Consider the following 17041-nt stretch of genomic DNA (forward strand, 5'->3'; position numbering starts at 1 on the left):
GAAAAAACGAGTAGCCCAACAGTTGTGACATTTTGCTTGCCTGGGTGGTGCAATAATGTCCAAACACATTAACGAAATGCTACAACCGCACCATTCATTCATGAAATAACCTCAAATATGATGCAGTCATAAATATATTCTACCCCAGAGTTAAAACTTCCAAGCCAAACACGGAACAAAAAGGGCAGAAAAAGAGCATCAAGAGCTTTGATGCATTAGATATAGGTGGGAATTCAAATATCACAGCATCTGTGGATATAAATCCTTCTTTCACAAACCCTGGCAGTTAATTTCCTTGCCACTCCTATGCACAGTCACATTTCCACAGCAGTGTAATATTCCAGATGTAGGCTACAACAATTGCTACTAAACTCTTTGGCGGAGGGGTGTTTTTTTTAAATTATAATTACTAGTATGAAATCAGAGACTGTTGTACCCACGTCTTACACAGACCTGGCTCCATCACGACATCCCAGATCAAGCTATTGCACTCGATGGGCAGACCATGTACATGTATATGTACGTAAATATGTACAATGTATATATTGTTTTATTTATTTTATTTTTATTTCATTCTATTCTAAATTCTAAACATTTGTATAAATCTGTATGTATGTGTGTGTGTGTGTGTGTGTGTGTGTGTAGCACTAAGGGGCTACAACTTGCATTTCACTGTGCAACCCTGTGGTGTCAATTGACAAATGCATGACCTCGACTCCTTGATGTGTCTCACGTGCTCCAGTCCACTCTATTCCTGTTGCATACAATGTGAAACTTCAGTTTAATTTGGAATATGTCAAGAACTGTAAAGATCAGCATTCATTTTGTATAAATTAAACAGAAATCTCATTTAAAAAAGGAGTTTAAAAGTCAGGGGTTTTAACCTCACAGATAAAGAATTGAGGTGATTATCTGTTTTTACCATTTTCTTATTTCCATGTTGCATTAGAAGTCATTAGACAGTGTGCGGTGGACGGCGTGGTCCAGCCCTGACGTGCCGTGGTGGATTTGATTATGGTGCATGTGGTGTTGGCTGGTGGTGGGACCGTCGTTCATCATCAAATCCTCCTCCTCCTCCGCCCTGTACCCCTCTGCCCCGTCCTGAGAGTAGCTATGCTTCATCACCAGGATGCTCCTTCGACCTGTTGGGGTGGTGTGGTGGGAGAGGCGCGGCGACTGCTGGCCCACCATCACCGGCGGCACCAGAATCCCCCCGTCGGCCGCGATGGTAGCGTCCCTCATGCTCAGGTTGCTGCGGCTGCCATGCACGCTCCCCTGTTGAGAGCCACAGTGGTGGTCACGGATGCATTTGGAGGAGCAGCGGCGGAGCTTGTGGAACTTCTCGAAGTCCTCGGCCAGGGCGGCATCGGTCAGGTCGCCGGACGGGGCGCGGCGCAGGGTGCAGAGCTCGTAGTGAGGAGGCTCAAAACCAGGGTGGAGGAGGGCAGGGTCAAAGTCGTCTCTGTGAATAAGTGGAGGAAAGAAGAGACGCACACAAACACCAACATATATGTTAGAGATACAGTAAATATTCGGGAAAGTCTTTTTTACAGCTGCATTCATATTTTGTTATTGTTGTTGTTGTATTGTTGTTACAGGCTAGAAAGGTCTAAGAACTAAGAGGAAATGCAGAGTCACTACAAGTGACGCCTTTCACGTTACACAAAGGCATTATATCCATTGTTTCAATAGAAACCTTGATAAGTGCAGCATGTAATTCCCCCCGTTCTCTAGACTACCTTGCCAAAAATATAGAATTTTGTTACAAGATGTGCTGTAAGAATGACATTTCTAAGTGATCTCACCTGCGGATGATGTATTTCTTGCGAGGCTGTTTGACCTGGATGATGACAGAGATGACGAGCAGGATGACGACCAGGCCGCAGGTTACTCCGATGATGGTGAGGTTAGTGTTATCCAGCGTGTCCAAGATACTGGCTTTCCTCTTCTCTAGTGAGGGAGATAACATGAATGACAAAGAATGACTCTGTGTTCATCCAAAGCCAACCTATGGCTCCCCAGCCTTTGTGTCAGGGTACCTTTGCAGTGATTCTCATCCCAGGGGTAAACACAGTTCTGGATGCCGTTGCAGACCAGGGTGCTGTTGATGCACATGTTGCTATGGCAAAAGAAAGTTCCTCCTTCACACGGAGCTGAAAAACAAAAGGCAGAAGAGTCATGCAGCTATGGCACACAGTAGACTGAAAACAAACCAAACCACAACATTTAAAAAGTGACGAGCCTGACTGTAATTACAGTCCGTTTCTGTAATATTGTATCCTTGAGCAGCAGTGTACATTTCTGTTTGCCACGCTGTCAGTGTTAATATAACCACCAGATGGCGCCAAACTGCATACATTTGTTATGTATTTATTTATTTTGGCCACTTGGAGGCAGGGCAACAAGCTGAAAACACAACACTGACATATTATCATCTCAAATTGCGATAGTGAACATGTTAGTGAACAATTGCCTATTTGCACATCCAGCTGAAACTGAGCAACATTGGCATACATTTAGGATCGTAGTGATTTCTGCTTCTTCCAGTATTCATGATTGTAATCACCGCCATCACCGGCATCGCTGCATCCTGGGCTTAGCACCGCCCAAGACGATTGTGATTGGTTTAAAGAAACACAAACAAGCCAGAGCGTTTTTTTCCCCCTTATATCCCAGAACGAGGAAGGGTTGAGCCAGACGTTTCTCTGAACTGTGGAAATGAAGGCCTATCTATGCCACACTAGCGGGAAGTAAAACCAAAACAATTGCTACAACAGGCCAAAAAGCTCCATAGTGACTGCAATTCTCTGTGGGTTCGTCAACCCTTTTCACACTACAATTAGTCATTTGATCCGTTGTTAATATAAAAAATATTGATTACTGCAGCTTTAAAGTACACTTTGATACAGTTGATCTTACATTTTGAAATGGTTTAATTAATAAATGAAAGCTTTGATCACAAAAGGTCTTGATTTAATAAAAACAAAACCACCAAAGTAAAGCCGGCTCGATCTTCTAAACACCTTTTGCCATTTGCCTTGACGGGAACATTTATCTTAAAGTGAGCATGTCACAAGGCATGTCCCATGAAAGTGCTGTGTATTTAACACACATTTTCTAATTAACCAAGCATTGTTTGTGACACTTTTAATGTTGGAGGCACCCCCACGTAATATATACAGATGTAGCCAAACTGCTGTACTCACTGGGGAGATATATATATATATATATAGATATATATAGATATATATATAAGCAGGGCACACCTGTAAACAAGAGCTTGCCAGACGATTCACTCACGTTCATGGAAGGTTGTGAAGAGGATCCTGAATTTGCTCTTCCTGCTCCCCTCATCCGCCCACAGTCTCACCACGCCCACAGAGGACACCAGCATGACATCGTTGGCCACCGTGGAGCAGAACTTGTTCTTCAGGTGCTCGACCGAGCTGCTGCCGTCGTAGATGGCGACAAAGTTGCGCTTGCACTCGTTGGAGTTGTGCATCTCGTACTCCAGGAAGCGCATGTAGATCTGTGGGTGAAAAGTTGAGTAGGATCAAGAAAAGGTGCCGTTACAGCTATAGTTACCAGTTTCTTTTCAACATAAGATTCGTTTATAAAATACGATGCATTGTTATAGAAAAACGACTCAACACTATTAAAAGTTGTTGAAATATCTACCACGTTGAAATGCTTCTTACATGTTGTTGCATCACTAATAATATTCCAATAATATATGCATAATAAATTTTATAATAATAATAATACATTTTACTTTTGTATATATAAAGTACATTTTGCTTTCAATACTTTGGTACTTCTACTTAAGTAAAACATCTCGGTAGCTCTTCCACCGCTGCTAACACTTGCATTTTAGCTAACATTAGCATTGCTTGTTAATGAAAACGATGGTGGTAAAAGTGAATGGGTAATCATACATTTTATGGTACATATTGTTGGCCTATTGTCTCAACAAGCTAACAAGCAGGTACCAATGAGAGGTTTTTGTACTTGTGATTGTAAAAAGTACAAAACCTTTGTACACAAGGTGAATGTAACTGAAACTAACTAGTAAATGACCCCATTGACCCTTTGTTTTGATAGTATCTCGTGTTACATTCTGTGAGGACAACATGGCTCTTTTTGGTGCTTTTGGTGCAACCTCCCCCTGTCCAACCACCTGAAAGTCAAATTCACTTTACACGCAAACCACAAGCGACCAACAGCTACATGTAAAACCACCACCACCACCACCACCAGTTCGGCATATACAGACCCTGGCTCTTGGTGGCGCCTTGATGTACCACCTGCAGTCTACAGCCTCAGTCTGCAGTGCCCGGCCCTCTCCTGCTATCTGGGTGGATTCTACAATGCCTTCCGGGCCACTCAGGTCAAAGTCACAAACTGTGGATAACAACATGTTTTGTGTTAAAGTAATGCTAGTATTTTGACATTATTGTAGACAGAGTTTGGCCAATATTAAACACATTAAATAAACTTAAGTTAATCATTTGTATGAACGAATATGTTACTCAGTCAACAGCACTACATTTACTCAAAGCTGCTGACCTGCAGCAGCTCCAATATTATGTTGTGACATAATAACACAAGTTTAGTACTCACATGGCAGAGCTGGCAGTTCCCCAAGCTCTTTGAACTCGGGATCTAAAAGCAGAACATAACATTATTAGAAACAGATAAATCTTTCAAACGTTTACTCAAGTCTTTCCACAGTTAGGGGCCACATTTCCAAAAGGGCTGCAGGACCAAGTTTGGGTCTCACATTGAAACTATTTCAAACCCTACATACATGGAACCTGATGTTAACCCGGATGTTATTTAAAACTGCTAATTGTATAAAAGCGGATGTTGTTACTGTATATCTTTCATAGAGAGATATTGATCCCGGAACTGTCCATGAATAGTGTGCCCTTTATGCAGAGAGGTAGTAAGCACGAGACTGGAGTTTGTGCCCTGTTCCAGACCTGCGATCAACACTAACCACAATCTTCCACTGAGACTGTAACTGGTCATTGTGACACTACATATACTAAAGAACGGCCTCCCACAAATTAGTAAATGCACATATCTGGACATGTATTTCTATTTCAGTACACCTGGTTGAGAATCACTTATGCAGACACTATGCAGTCCATCCATTCCGTTTTCTGGCAGTCATCCGCACCCTGGCTGAACTTTGCACAGATTACAACAAATCTAGCTAAACCCTTATCTGAAGTATTTGAATGAAAACTTGTGCATGCAATATCCACTGCGACAGATTTTGTCCAGGAAGAGGGCAGAGATTAAAACAAAATCAAGTACAAAGAAAGAAAAACACAATACCACTGAATAACAATGACAATATTAAAGACATATTGCAAAACACAATGAAAACCCGACTGCAAGCCTTACATAATCTCTGTACCAGTACATTGCGCTGCCCTTGTTCAAACTTCCCTGAAACCCCGATGCCCTTCATCAAAGACGAAACATACACACTTAGCATTAGAAAGAGAAGATAAATTGTGTTCTAAACCTTTGTGCTGATGAATCTACTTGCTAGGTGGATTACAAACCCTGATATATCAGCTTAGTTCGGGACAGATTAGGCCCCACCAGCAGTGGCGACCTGTTGGTAAAAAAACGTCACTTCATTTTTGTTTTCAAAATTCTCCTGGAGGCACCCAGTTTGAGAGCGTGTGAGGGCAAAATCCGTACTTCAAAGAAACAATAAACTCAATAAAATACCAAATCATAAAAACATACAGAAATGGCACCAAACCAAGTGCAGGGAATGTGTTTTAAAGGAAGCAGACGTAGAGTCCAGAGTGAGGACTTATTAAATTAAGTTTACTTATCAAACCATAATTTCATCACCTTTGAAATCTTTAAAATATTTTCAGAGTTGGTAATGCAACACATTGGTCGGTGGCTGTGATGCAAGAAGAGCAGGTGATGGACTCCACTGAGGCTCAAATCAACAAGGACTCTTATTAATCCTCTCATGTTTCTTACCCCTGCTTCTGCTTCAGGCTTGTCCAGATTATTCTCATTCAGTCCTGTGTGTGTGTGTGTGTGTGTGTGTGTGTGTGTTGCAACAATGTATTCCAAGAGGCTTTATAACTAATATGAGGAAAAAATGTAAAGATGAGATGAAGCACAGAAGATATAGGACGGTTTATATAAATCCTCTCCTAATGTTGTTCAGTTTGAAAATGTGTGGTACACATGAGAACACTGGAGATTAATACAACGTGTATATATATATATATATATATATATATATATTATATATTTACTTAACTAATGTTAACATAATTGTTATTATATTTGACTATTGGATGTTTAATTTCCCACCTTTCCACTGTCTAATAGAGGGATATCAACTGAAAAGGCTTCAAACATAAGCAAGACATTCTGTATGTGGAATAAGCAAAGTTTGCCAAGACTTGTCCTTTATTTAAACCTGCTGTAACATATTTTTTGGCTACTTTGGGGCGGTGGAAACAAGCCATAAAAAAAATGACATATTATCACCTTTATGTGGCTAATATGTAAGCAAACAGTTTCCTATTCATTTACACACGCAGCAGATACGAGCAACATCAGCATTCATTTGTAGTAACGTTCATGTCCACCTGATGAATGTAAGTTCAATAGTCTCTCGTCTTTTGGCTCTGGTTTGCTCTACACCAACGCCTGGTAAAAAAAAAAAAAACATCTGGCAACTAACTACTGACTTACTAAATGCTCCACTATGTTCATCAGCTGGTTGCTAACTTTGTCCGCCTGACATTTGGTGCTGGACAGGTAGCTTACAGTGGACTTTTCAGAGCTCTTCCACTGAAAAACTGAAAAAAAAAATGAAAACGAGAACATTGAGACCGAATTACAACAGCAAAGTTGAGGCCCAGAAACCAAAACAACGAGCTAAAAGACACTAAAAAGCTGGTTATGATCTCTACTAACAACCCCTTTCAACTAGTCATGTGATCCATTGTTAATATAAAAATATTGATTATAGCCGCAAACGTTCATCAGGGGGAGGCACAGCTCAGTGTGTGTGGTTACACTACTAAAGCAACAATGAGGCTGTATACATGAAAAACAGACATTAAAGGTTTTGAATGGGTGGTGTCCCCGTTTAGTTTGCCTTGTGCACACGCCCCTTAATGCAAACATCACTTTTCTTTGTTTTTCAGAAAACTCCCCGACGCACCTTTAAGTTCTGCGAAGTTGAAAGTCAGCATTAACTAGAGGAAACATGCAATAACAATCAATACTGTGCTAAAGTGTAAGTAATATCAACATTGTGCAGTAGTTGCAAGCGAGCCTACATAGACATTAAACGCATTTAGCTGTAATTTGCCAACATAACAAACATATCAATCATTTCCCTGGAGTGTAAAAACTTAGAATGTGCTCATGCTCTTTCACATGGCTCACAACTGTATATAATTATTCTGCAAAAAAGTTAAGACTAAAATTATAAACCCTCCTTGTATGGCTATAACATGCTTTAATATAAATGGCATTAAAGTCTCAGTCAGTGTAGTGCACCCTGACCATTTCAAAATATTGCACTTTTTAGACATGTGTGTAGGCACATGTGCATGTGGGTGAATTAATTCTCCCCTGCCACCGGTAATGAGTGGTATTAGACAGGAGATTAGCATTTGGCATGAGGGACTCATTACATTAGATGCAAACAGACGGACAACAGCTTAACGAAAAGTAATGAAATAATGAAAAAGTATCTTAAAGGGAATTTTTTTTTTTTTTGCTTGCTTGTTTCTGGAAATGTTTACGCTTAAGTATGCTTAGTACGTTGTCAAGGTGACCGTACTGTAAAATGTTGAATATAAGGATAATGTACAGGGGCTCAATCGTGTTTCAAGACGGAAAAGAACGGAACGTAGCTGGATGGACAGAGGGATGCAGATTAATCTTTTGCCCTTCGTCAGTGTAGGTGGCCTATAAAATCTGCTGTTAATAAAGCTTCTGCCTTGGACTCCCTTAAGCTGCTACTGCGGCTCAGCGCTGACAAGCTGTATTCCCCTGAAGACAAGCTTTCATTAACTCGTGTGTGTTTGTGTGACTGAGGGAACAAGTGTCTGTGTGTGTGTGTGTGTGTGTGTGTGTGTATATGTGCGTGTGTTTGAATAAATGCTCCCCTCCTCTTCCCTCTGTCAGCTGCAGCTGCTGTGCCTGCACTGCAAATGGAAATGAGAGTTCATGCCCGGCAGCATGCGACCAGACCCCTATTAAAGTTGCAATATGCAACTTTTTGACACCACTTGCACAATAAAAAAATGGCATATATATTGTACCCCGCCTCAAATCTTTTCATGCAATCCAAGGATTACAGGGTTTCTCTGCAGGATTGATCTTCTGCAAGTTGCATGTTACGTTGTGGCAAATGTGTGCAACGTGTGTTTTAATTGGACTATATGGCGAGCCGTGTGGGGCAGAAGACAGAAAGGCAGAGACTGTGTAACAGAGGTGGCCAGTTTGGGCATGTGGCAGCCAACAATGTCAAACTCACAGCAGGGTGGTGGTGGTGGTGGGGGGAGAGTGCCAAGGAAAGGAATCGGAGGCTTAGAGCCGGAGTAATACTCAAAACATCAACCCCCCTGCCAGGCAGACAGACAGGGCTGCAGCTGGTATGATATAAGAAGTTATTGTCAGCATTTTCCACTTTTTTTTTTGCCCCACTCCCAAAAGGAGGACTGTCCTCCCAAGAAAAATGACAGAATCAGTCGTTTCAGCAAGTGCCCCAAAAACGGCACAAGCTTGCGTGTCGTCACTATAGAGAGACATAGGGAGGGGGGGTCAAGGTGGATGGCTGAGTCAACAAAACATTTTGTCGTTTAATTGGGACTAGCTGGACTAGGCCAGGGTCTAATGCAGGGTGTATGCTTAGTGAAAGGAGTTTAACTGTGTCTACAAGTTACCCAAGAAGCTAAACTGAAACCAAAACCACAATTCCAGTTCTTTCTCTTTAAAGATCTTTCTACAGTTCAGAGATGCAGGCCCCTCATTCAGATTACTCTGTAATCACCACTTACCTTGTGTGAAGTTATACCGGGCAGAGAAACCGGCGGCTTCCAGCTCACTATCAGCCACGAACTTGATGTACAGGTACCTCCCGCTGGAGCGGATGTACGCCGGGCTTTCCTGCCCACAGTAGCGGCCGATGATGGGCGAGAAACCAAAGGGCCCATCGCGGACCTCGATGTGGTCGAACTTGCACTCCCAGGACGGCTCTATGGAGTACTTCTCGTCGAAGAACAGGTCGATGCACTGTCGGGGAGAGGCTGGGGCGAGAACAGGGGGGGGTTGAGAGGAAGGCGAGATTAGGAGCAGAGGAGGTGAAGCCGGAGCGCCGGGAAGTGGGCGAGAGGCTGAGCAGAAAAAGACGAAAGCCTCACCTTCTATGATGTAGACACATTCCCTCTCGGGCGGGTATTTCTCCGGGTAGTTGGGTGAGGTGAAATACCCTCCTTCAGGCTCCTTTACCCAGGCCCCACACTGCCCGGCTGGTGTCACACCCGAGTTGTTCTTCACTGAAAACACAGGCAGTTTAGCTCATCACAAGCTGGACAGCTTTGTTTACCATTTCTTCCTTTTATGTGTCTCAAAATGCGATTTAAAGTGTAGATTGGTGGCTGTACAGATTGAATTTCACTTCATATTAAATACAACTTTCATTCATGTCATCTGCAAATTCAAAGTCAGTTAAATTAAATTAAAGATATCCAAAGTAGATCTCATTTTCTGGATTTGTGAGAAAAATACCCACCTTGCCCGTTTGCCTTACCTTGGAGGATGAGGCTAGGGTTTGACCAAATTTGATACATCACTGGAAAATAGTACTTTGGAGTACTATTATCACACTCACACTATCATATTAGAGGTATAATTCTGCACTAGGACTGCGGCTAACGATTAGTTTCGTTATTTCATTTTGTCGCTTTGTCAGTCTATATAATACCAGCAAAAAAAAAAAAATTACAATTATATATATATATTTTTTTTTTAAATGAAAAACATTGAATCCTCACATTTGGGAAGATCTAATTAGCAAATCTTTTTGTATTTTTGCTCAATAAATGACTTAATACAGCTGGCCGTTACTTTTCTGTTGATCAAACTGATCCATGAATCACTTGACTGATTACACATTACTTTCTACAGCAGTGTTCTCTCTAGATGGACTATAACAGAAAATGCCCAGTGTTACAGAATGGTCCCAGTATGGTCCCAGCATGGTCCCAGTATGGTTAAGATACCTTGAGCTTTTGTTTTGGTAGCCGAGGCACCTGACAGCACAGGTGAGACGAGGCTTGCTGCTAAAGCTGAGAGAGGAGAAGAGAGATTTTTGTTTGTTTTGTAAAAAAAAAAAAAAAAAAAGAAGTCTTAAAACAATAGACAATATGCCAAAAAAATAACGCAACAAAGACTTCTGAAGGTATCACCACAACACGAACAAGCACAAACGGACTACTTTCTGAAGCGCGTGTGCAGCCGTGAACTCACCGACGGGCAGCAGAAGTTTATGCAGCATTTCCGTTCCCCGAGGATGGGCAGCCCTGTCCCAAATATTGCCATGAAACTGTCTTAACTAGACGTCCCATCCCGTAGGGCTGTGTGGGTGTGGAGGGGTGGGGATGTTCTTCTTCAGCCCGTCGGTTCCTCACAAAATGCGCCACATGCGAGAGCAAAGAGTTCCGACATATCCGACCCTCTCTCTACCACCCCCCCCCGCCCCCCCCTCCTCCCCGTCTCCCCGAGAGCTCAAAGGATTACGCTGCCGTCCGCCACAAACCTTCACAATTTTTTGCTCCACCTTTAGGCTGCATTAATCCTCTCAGAAGATGCGCGCCCTCTGACAGAGCTGCGCCCGCTCAAAGTGGGCCAAGGCAACCGGCGACTGCCCCGCGCGTGTGTGGGGGGGCAAAGCGACAATTCAATGTCCTTTCTTTCTTTCTTTTTTTTATAGGTAAAGTAATATTTCATATTGATTATATTTAATATATATATATATACATATATTTAATTCATTAATATATAATAATGCATTTCAATCCAATTGGAGCGCCATGTGCTCCAGTGGTTGTGGTGGGGGGGGGGGGGGGGGGGGGGTGGGATCAGATTCCTAACATAAGTAAAAGTAGCAATACAATGTAAAAACACTCCATTGCCTTCATCAACATGTAGTTAAAGTATCATAAGTTCTTATGATGCAGCAGAGTGGCGCCTGTCAGTATATCCTTATTGATCATATGAGTGGATTATACCTGAATGATGACGGCTCTCTTTATCTCTTTATCAAATGACATACACTAGCATGGGCTTATATCCACAGATCAGAGCTAAAGGAGTGCAAGTGGCTGTACAATGGTGTTAAAATATAACATCGATTTTAAAATCTTGAGGAAATGGCTTTAAAAAAAAAAAAAAAGATTTTTCGGTTCAGAAAAATAATTTGAATTAACCAGTGGCTAGCCTTTCATAATGCCGTCAGCTTCCCGTTCTTTGCACAGTTTCTCATTCCCCAAACGCACTGACATTACTGCCATGTATTGAGACGATGCAAATGCACACCAAGGACAGGGGGGAAAAATGCTATTTCTTGCTATTAATCATATCATTGTGATGAAATTGGTCACTGTTGTCGTCAGTAACAGTTGTTAAACAAAAGAATGAAATGCTCTGTTAATTTCTGTATTATTACTCCACAAACACACCCAGATTTAATTTTATTAAAAGACACCTAAGTTAATAAATTAATTCATGTTGTAGATTATTGTTGTGTGTTGTATGTATATGTATAATAACTTTAATGAAGTGTACATTGGCACACACATGCATGTGTCCAAGCAAATAACTGACTTTGGGGATTTCTTCCCTCAGACATTGTGGGTCTCTTAATGTACATTTAGGCATGTACATTTGCAGATTACTGTGGGCATACTTGTGTATGCATGTCTGTGTATGTGTTTCTATTGTAAAAAAAAATATGGATTTTTGCCCACTTCAGCTTATGGTTTTTCACTGCTGCAGTGTAATTTCTTTTAAAAAGAGATATGCTTATCGTCTGCATATGCGCACATTTGTAGTTTGAGCTTGGAGTAATGAATGGAGGCTCTGCCCTTCATTCACCCATTGCCATGGTGAATCGTATTACTGAAGCTAGACTGATGATGATAATGCCGGTCTGTCAGTCGGCCCACCACTTTCTATACTGAACTATCTCAATAACAATTAGATGGATAGATTGCCATGACATTTGGAACAGATATTCGTGGTCCCCAGAGGACATGTCCTAATGACTGTGGTGATCCCCTGGCCTTTTCTGTAGCATACCCAGCAGGTGAAAGTTTCCAATTATCCTGTGAAATATCTCAACATCTGCTTGTTGGGAAATTTCGTACAAACATTCATGGTTTCCGGATGATGTATCCTAATGACAGTTCCTCTAGCGCCTTCGTGAGGTTGACTATTGGATGGATTCCCATTAAATTTGGTACAGAGCAAAGTGAAAAGACACAAACAAATTCATTTGAATGCACACACCTGAATCACTATGGTTTTACAAATCAACCAAAACATAGACTTCTGTTATTTGTAACACATGACATCTGCAATTTTTGTCACTTTTTGTAGACAGAATAGAGGGTAATTACTTAAACTGTATATTTATTGACACATTGAAAATGCTACTGGGCATATAGTGTATACCTACACATATCACATGAGACGGACTTTACTCGTCATTTCCCAAATTTTACAACCGCTGAAATTCCAAATGACTAAAAAGTTACTAAAATTGTACAGTAGATCAGACAACTATCTATTTCAAAACCACATGACTCATCAAATTCCGGCTACTTTGTCCTTTGCTGCCTGGTTATTCCTGCTTCTTGTCCACAAACCTTTCACCAATATGGCTTTATTTGAACCCTTCCACTAGTTTCATATTCCACTTGAGTTATCCTTTATCTTGATTGATTGCTTAATTTCTCTTTTCTCTATTTGTGTCTTTCTTTCTTTTGTCACAAACTGTGAGTACTTTTTAAGATTGTTTTACATGATCTCTTTTTGGCTAATAATAGCATGAAAACAAATTTGCAACTTTTATTTGAATTCTTTCTTTTTTAAGTAATGTTTTTCATCCATATTTGGACAGTTGGCCAACCGGTGAACTACTCTGCCCATTCTCTGAGCGCATTGGCCTTCAGGTCAAAATCTTCTCTTTGAGCGATCAGTAATTCACGTTCACGTTCAAAATCAAAGAGGGCGCTGTTGATGACATCTAGCCAGACTAGACGGGCAATGTAATGCAACCATGTCTTTGGTATGTGCCCATTGAATGGCTGACATTTTTTAAAAGCTTCTTGCGTGTCTGCGCGTTTCTGCATTTCAGCCAAGAAATCGTTGCTAGCTGCCTCTGGATCGCAGTTGAGATTGAAGGTAACAGAGTTTTCAGGGGGAGGAATGCGTCTCTTTCTGGTTTTGCTGACATGAGCGGCATCGACTTCAGTTTCAGTGACGCTTTCTGCAGGGAACGGATTTCCTTTTGTTGTAGAGTTGTTGATACGGAGTCGGTGAATGCGCAAACTGTTTAGAATTAACTCCCCAAGCATGCTGTTGACCCCGATGACGTCATCATTGCTCCGGCTCTTGTTGTTTCCCACAGTTTGCTTGTCAGTCATGATCTGCTTTAAGCACCTTAGTAAGAAAAACACAAGAAAATAAATACATTTAAAATGCACAAATAGAATAGTGAACATGCATTCAATAGAGGCAGCCTAATTTTGTTCTTTGCATGTGCTCACAAATTATATGCACACGACACACCAGGGATTTAACTTTTTATACAAAATTCAACTATGTGAGAAAATGAAATATCAGCCCTGAAATCGACTGTATAAGCATAACAGGCTGTGCCTTGAACTCCAGAGGTAACATTGGACGTTGGAGAACCTCAAAATTCCACCATGTCACAGGAAATGTTTCAGTTGTTTTCTCAGTCGTTCGTCTCATGCGAGTTGAACGGGACAGGTTAACTGCTCACATTTCATGTGCATAGCTGCTGCCTACCGACGGAGGACTGAAGCTGCTGCTGCTCTGCCATGTGCTGCGTAATGAAAGCAGCACAATGGCAGAGCAGCAGCAGTCTTGTGCGATTCCTTATAGAAATGAATGGGGAGCGAGCCGCAACACATTTTCAGATAGGCCAGGTGGGTTGGTTCAAATTAATTTGAACAGATTACATGTTGAATTGTTTTGAATTTGTTTTTGTTCTGCCCTACAACACGCATCGCAGTACCTACCTCTCTGACTCCTCTCTCATCCTGGTGGGGTTGTTTGCAATGTGGGGTACCAGCCTCAGGTACTCGCTGACTGTGTAGACTTGTGGTGGGTAGTACCCTCTCGGATCTTTGACAAATAACCCTGGAATGGGCCCTGAGTCTGACACCCACTCTCCCCTGACCTGTCTGGCAAGAGTGTCAAACAGCACAGCCAGCGACAGGGCCACCACCCCCACCCCGCCAAGAGTGACCTTGCCCTCCCTACCAAAAGTGGTCCTCAGGCTCTGCGTGAAGTCCTCCAGCTGCTTGGGGCTCAGGGAGGACTGCACTGCCGTGTAATGGTTTCTCAGGTGAAGTGAAGAGTTGAGGGACAGCATGTCGGCGAAAAGAGGACTGGGGTTGTAGTTTGGGAAAGGGCAGATATCTCGAGCGACAGAGGCCAGGTGGGCTGCGTCCTCAGCAGGGCACTGCATGTTCCCCATCTTTGATGTGAATTTGTCAGTCGGATATTTGACTAAGAACTATATCTGCGAAAAAAAAGATTCAACTAGACAACAGCACCTGTGTGTGTCTGACAGGCTGTCCCTGGACACTGTAAATAAAGTCCGAGTGGGATCATGACGTCAAGTCTGTAATTAATTAAGCTGCTTCCTCCTGTATCTGCACCCATCTACTCCTCATCTAGCCAAAGCACATTGACACACTGTCCTACTTACCTTTTGTCACTTCATTTCTTACATTTATTTTATTCATTTATTTTCACTACCTGTCACAATTAATGTGTAGTATTTCGCTAAATTGTGTGATCCTCAAAAGCTCTTAAAAAACCCCCACTGTACACTACCTGTCCTGCACCAAACAACAGGCTGGCAATGTTAATAACTAGCTGGTGAGGACAGTCAAACATCTAGCCGCTCAAGTGTCAGATATGCTTGCCACAACCGATTTCTAGCCATGCTAGCAGCATGGCTCTTTAGATGGCCATGTCGGTTTGCCTCCTGACCAGGACCAACTTTGGCCAGTTGCACAACTTAACTGTCTTACCAGGAAAGAGCAAAGGTACAGTAACTGGAGTATCTATGTATGCATAACCCTGCTGTTGTCAATAACGCTTACCCAACAGTGATAGGGGCACATGATAAAGCCCAACAAACATGATGGCAGTTTACTTTTAGGGTGACTTTAGAACAAATGACTGGAAGGCACATGAAAGATTCCCAGCAGACAGATAAAATACGCACGGATTCTCAGTTCTTAACTCACCCGTGACTGAGTTTGTGTTAACTTTAGGTCAAACTAAAACAGCAACATTACAAATATACAGTTTTGGACTTTCCATTAATATTTTTGGAAATGTCCTTATTCTCTTCCTTGCAGGGAATTAGATGAGAGGATCGATACCACACTTTTGTCTGTATGCTTGTCTTAAAAATGTTAAGTTAAGAAAAATCTATTAGGGACAACTAAAATAAATTGAGTTGAGTGAACTTTAAAAAAAATATTTTGGTCAATGTAATAAAATGATAAAAATGAAGTTGAGTCAATTTAAAAATCAATAAATTGATTCAACTCCAAAAAAATGTAAACTGACTGAACTTAAAAATATTAAATCTGGTCAACTTCATTTATACTGGTCGACTCAAAAAATTAAATTCTGTCAGCTCATGAAGATTTAAATAATTCAATTGAGTCAACAAAAAAAAAAGAATCAAAAAAAGATTGAGTCAACTTAAAAACATTTTAATTTAATTTTTAACTTTTAACTTAATATTTAACTAAAATGTTGAGTCAACTTAAAAAAAACTAAATTCAGTCATTTAAAAAAAAAAAAAAGTAAAATAATTAAGTTGAGTCAACTTAAAAAAAATATAAAATTTGAGTCAACTCAAAGTTCCTTTTTTAATTTATTGGAATAAACCTGAAGAAATCGTTTTTCTTTTTAAATAAGTTGAGTCAACTTAATTTTTTTTTTAGAGAAGTTTAGAACTGTCATTGGGGTCATTTCTTTTTACCCCCCTGGCATTTTCAAATGTATGGAACCTTGTTAAAATCAAACCCCTACATGTCTCAGTTCATAACTTTTCCTTAAATGGGTTTATTAATCATCTAGTGAATTATGGGGGGTGTGGGATAATGATCATTTATACCTAGAACCGCAGAGGGGTCATTGTTACCTCTCATAGAAACTGCTGTATAATGCTGCGCTCAACGTTCGGGGCACGCCCAGTTGCCTAGCACCTCCCATTGTTTAGATGTCTTTTGGCAATATAATGATAGCCAAATAGATTGATAGATAAACATATAAATACATTGATAAATAAATATATGGCGATGCTCCAGGACATAAGTGAGGGAGAAACAGATCAATGACCCGTCATTTTCATTTTGACGAGCCGACATACAATCTAGCGAGAAGCATTCTGTTCGAACGAACCCATTTAGCATTGCCTAGCCAGTTTAATGCACTAGCTAAACCAGTTATGAATATTTATATTCTTTAGTGTCGGCTCAACTTGATTCCCAGTATAAAACAACGCGCTATTATCCAAAAATCGTTTTTCCTCTTCGACAATAAGCTAATTAAATATATATATATATATATATATATATATGTGTGTGTGTGTTCATTATTTTGTTGCTGCCTATTTGTTGTAGCCTACAATTTATTGACGGACTTTAAAATGTAGTGGACGTTTTTGATCGGTAATGAAATAGCCTAAAGC

At 41.0% G+C, this 17041-nt stretch overlaps 1 protein-coding gene across 1 annotated transcript; it reads right to left on the bottom strand.

Annotated features, from left to right (window-relative positions):
- Positions 1–945: 945 nt before the first annotated feature.
- Positions 946–10567, bottom strand: LOC139296560 (neuropilin and tolloid-like protein 1). Its single transcript, XM_070918996.1, has 10 exons — positions 10540–10567; positions 10293–10358; positions 9432–9566; positions 9069–9317; positions 4621–4662; positions 4274–4401; positions 3301–3529; positions 2040–2153; positions 1806–1950; positions 946–1462 (listed from the first exon to the last, which is right to left on the bottom strand). Exons 1-10 carry the CDS (start codon positions 10565–10567, stop codon positions 946–948), a joined length of 1653 nt encoding a protein of 550 aa, XP_070775097.1.
- Positions 10568–17041: the final 6474 nt, after the last annotated feature.

Source organism: Enoplosus armatus, chromosome 14, assembly GCF_043641665.1.
Source record: "Enoplosus armatus isolate fEnoArm2 chromosome 14, fEnoArm2.hap1, whole genome shotgun sequence".
Taxonomy (NCBI): Eukaryota; Metazoa; Chordata; class Actinopteri; order Centrarchiformes; family Enoplosidae; genus Enoplosus; species Enoplosus armatus.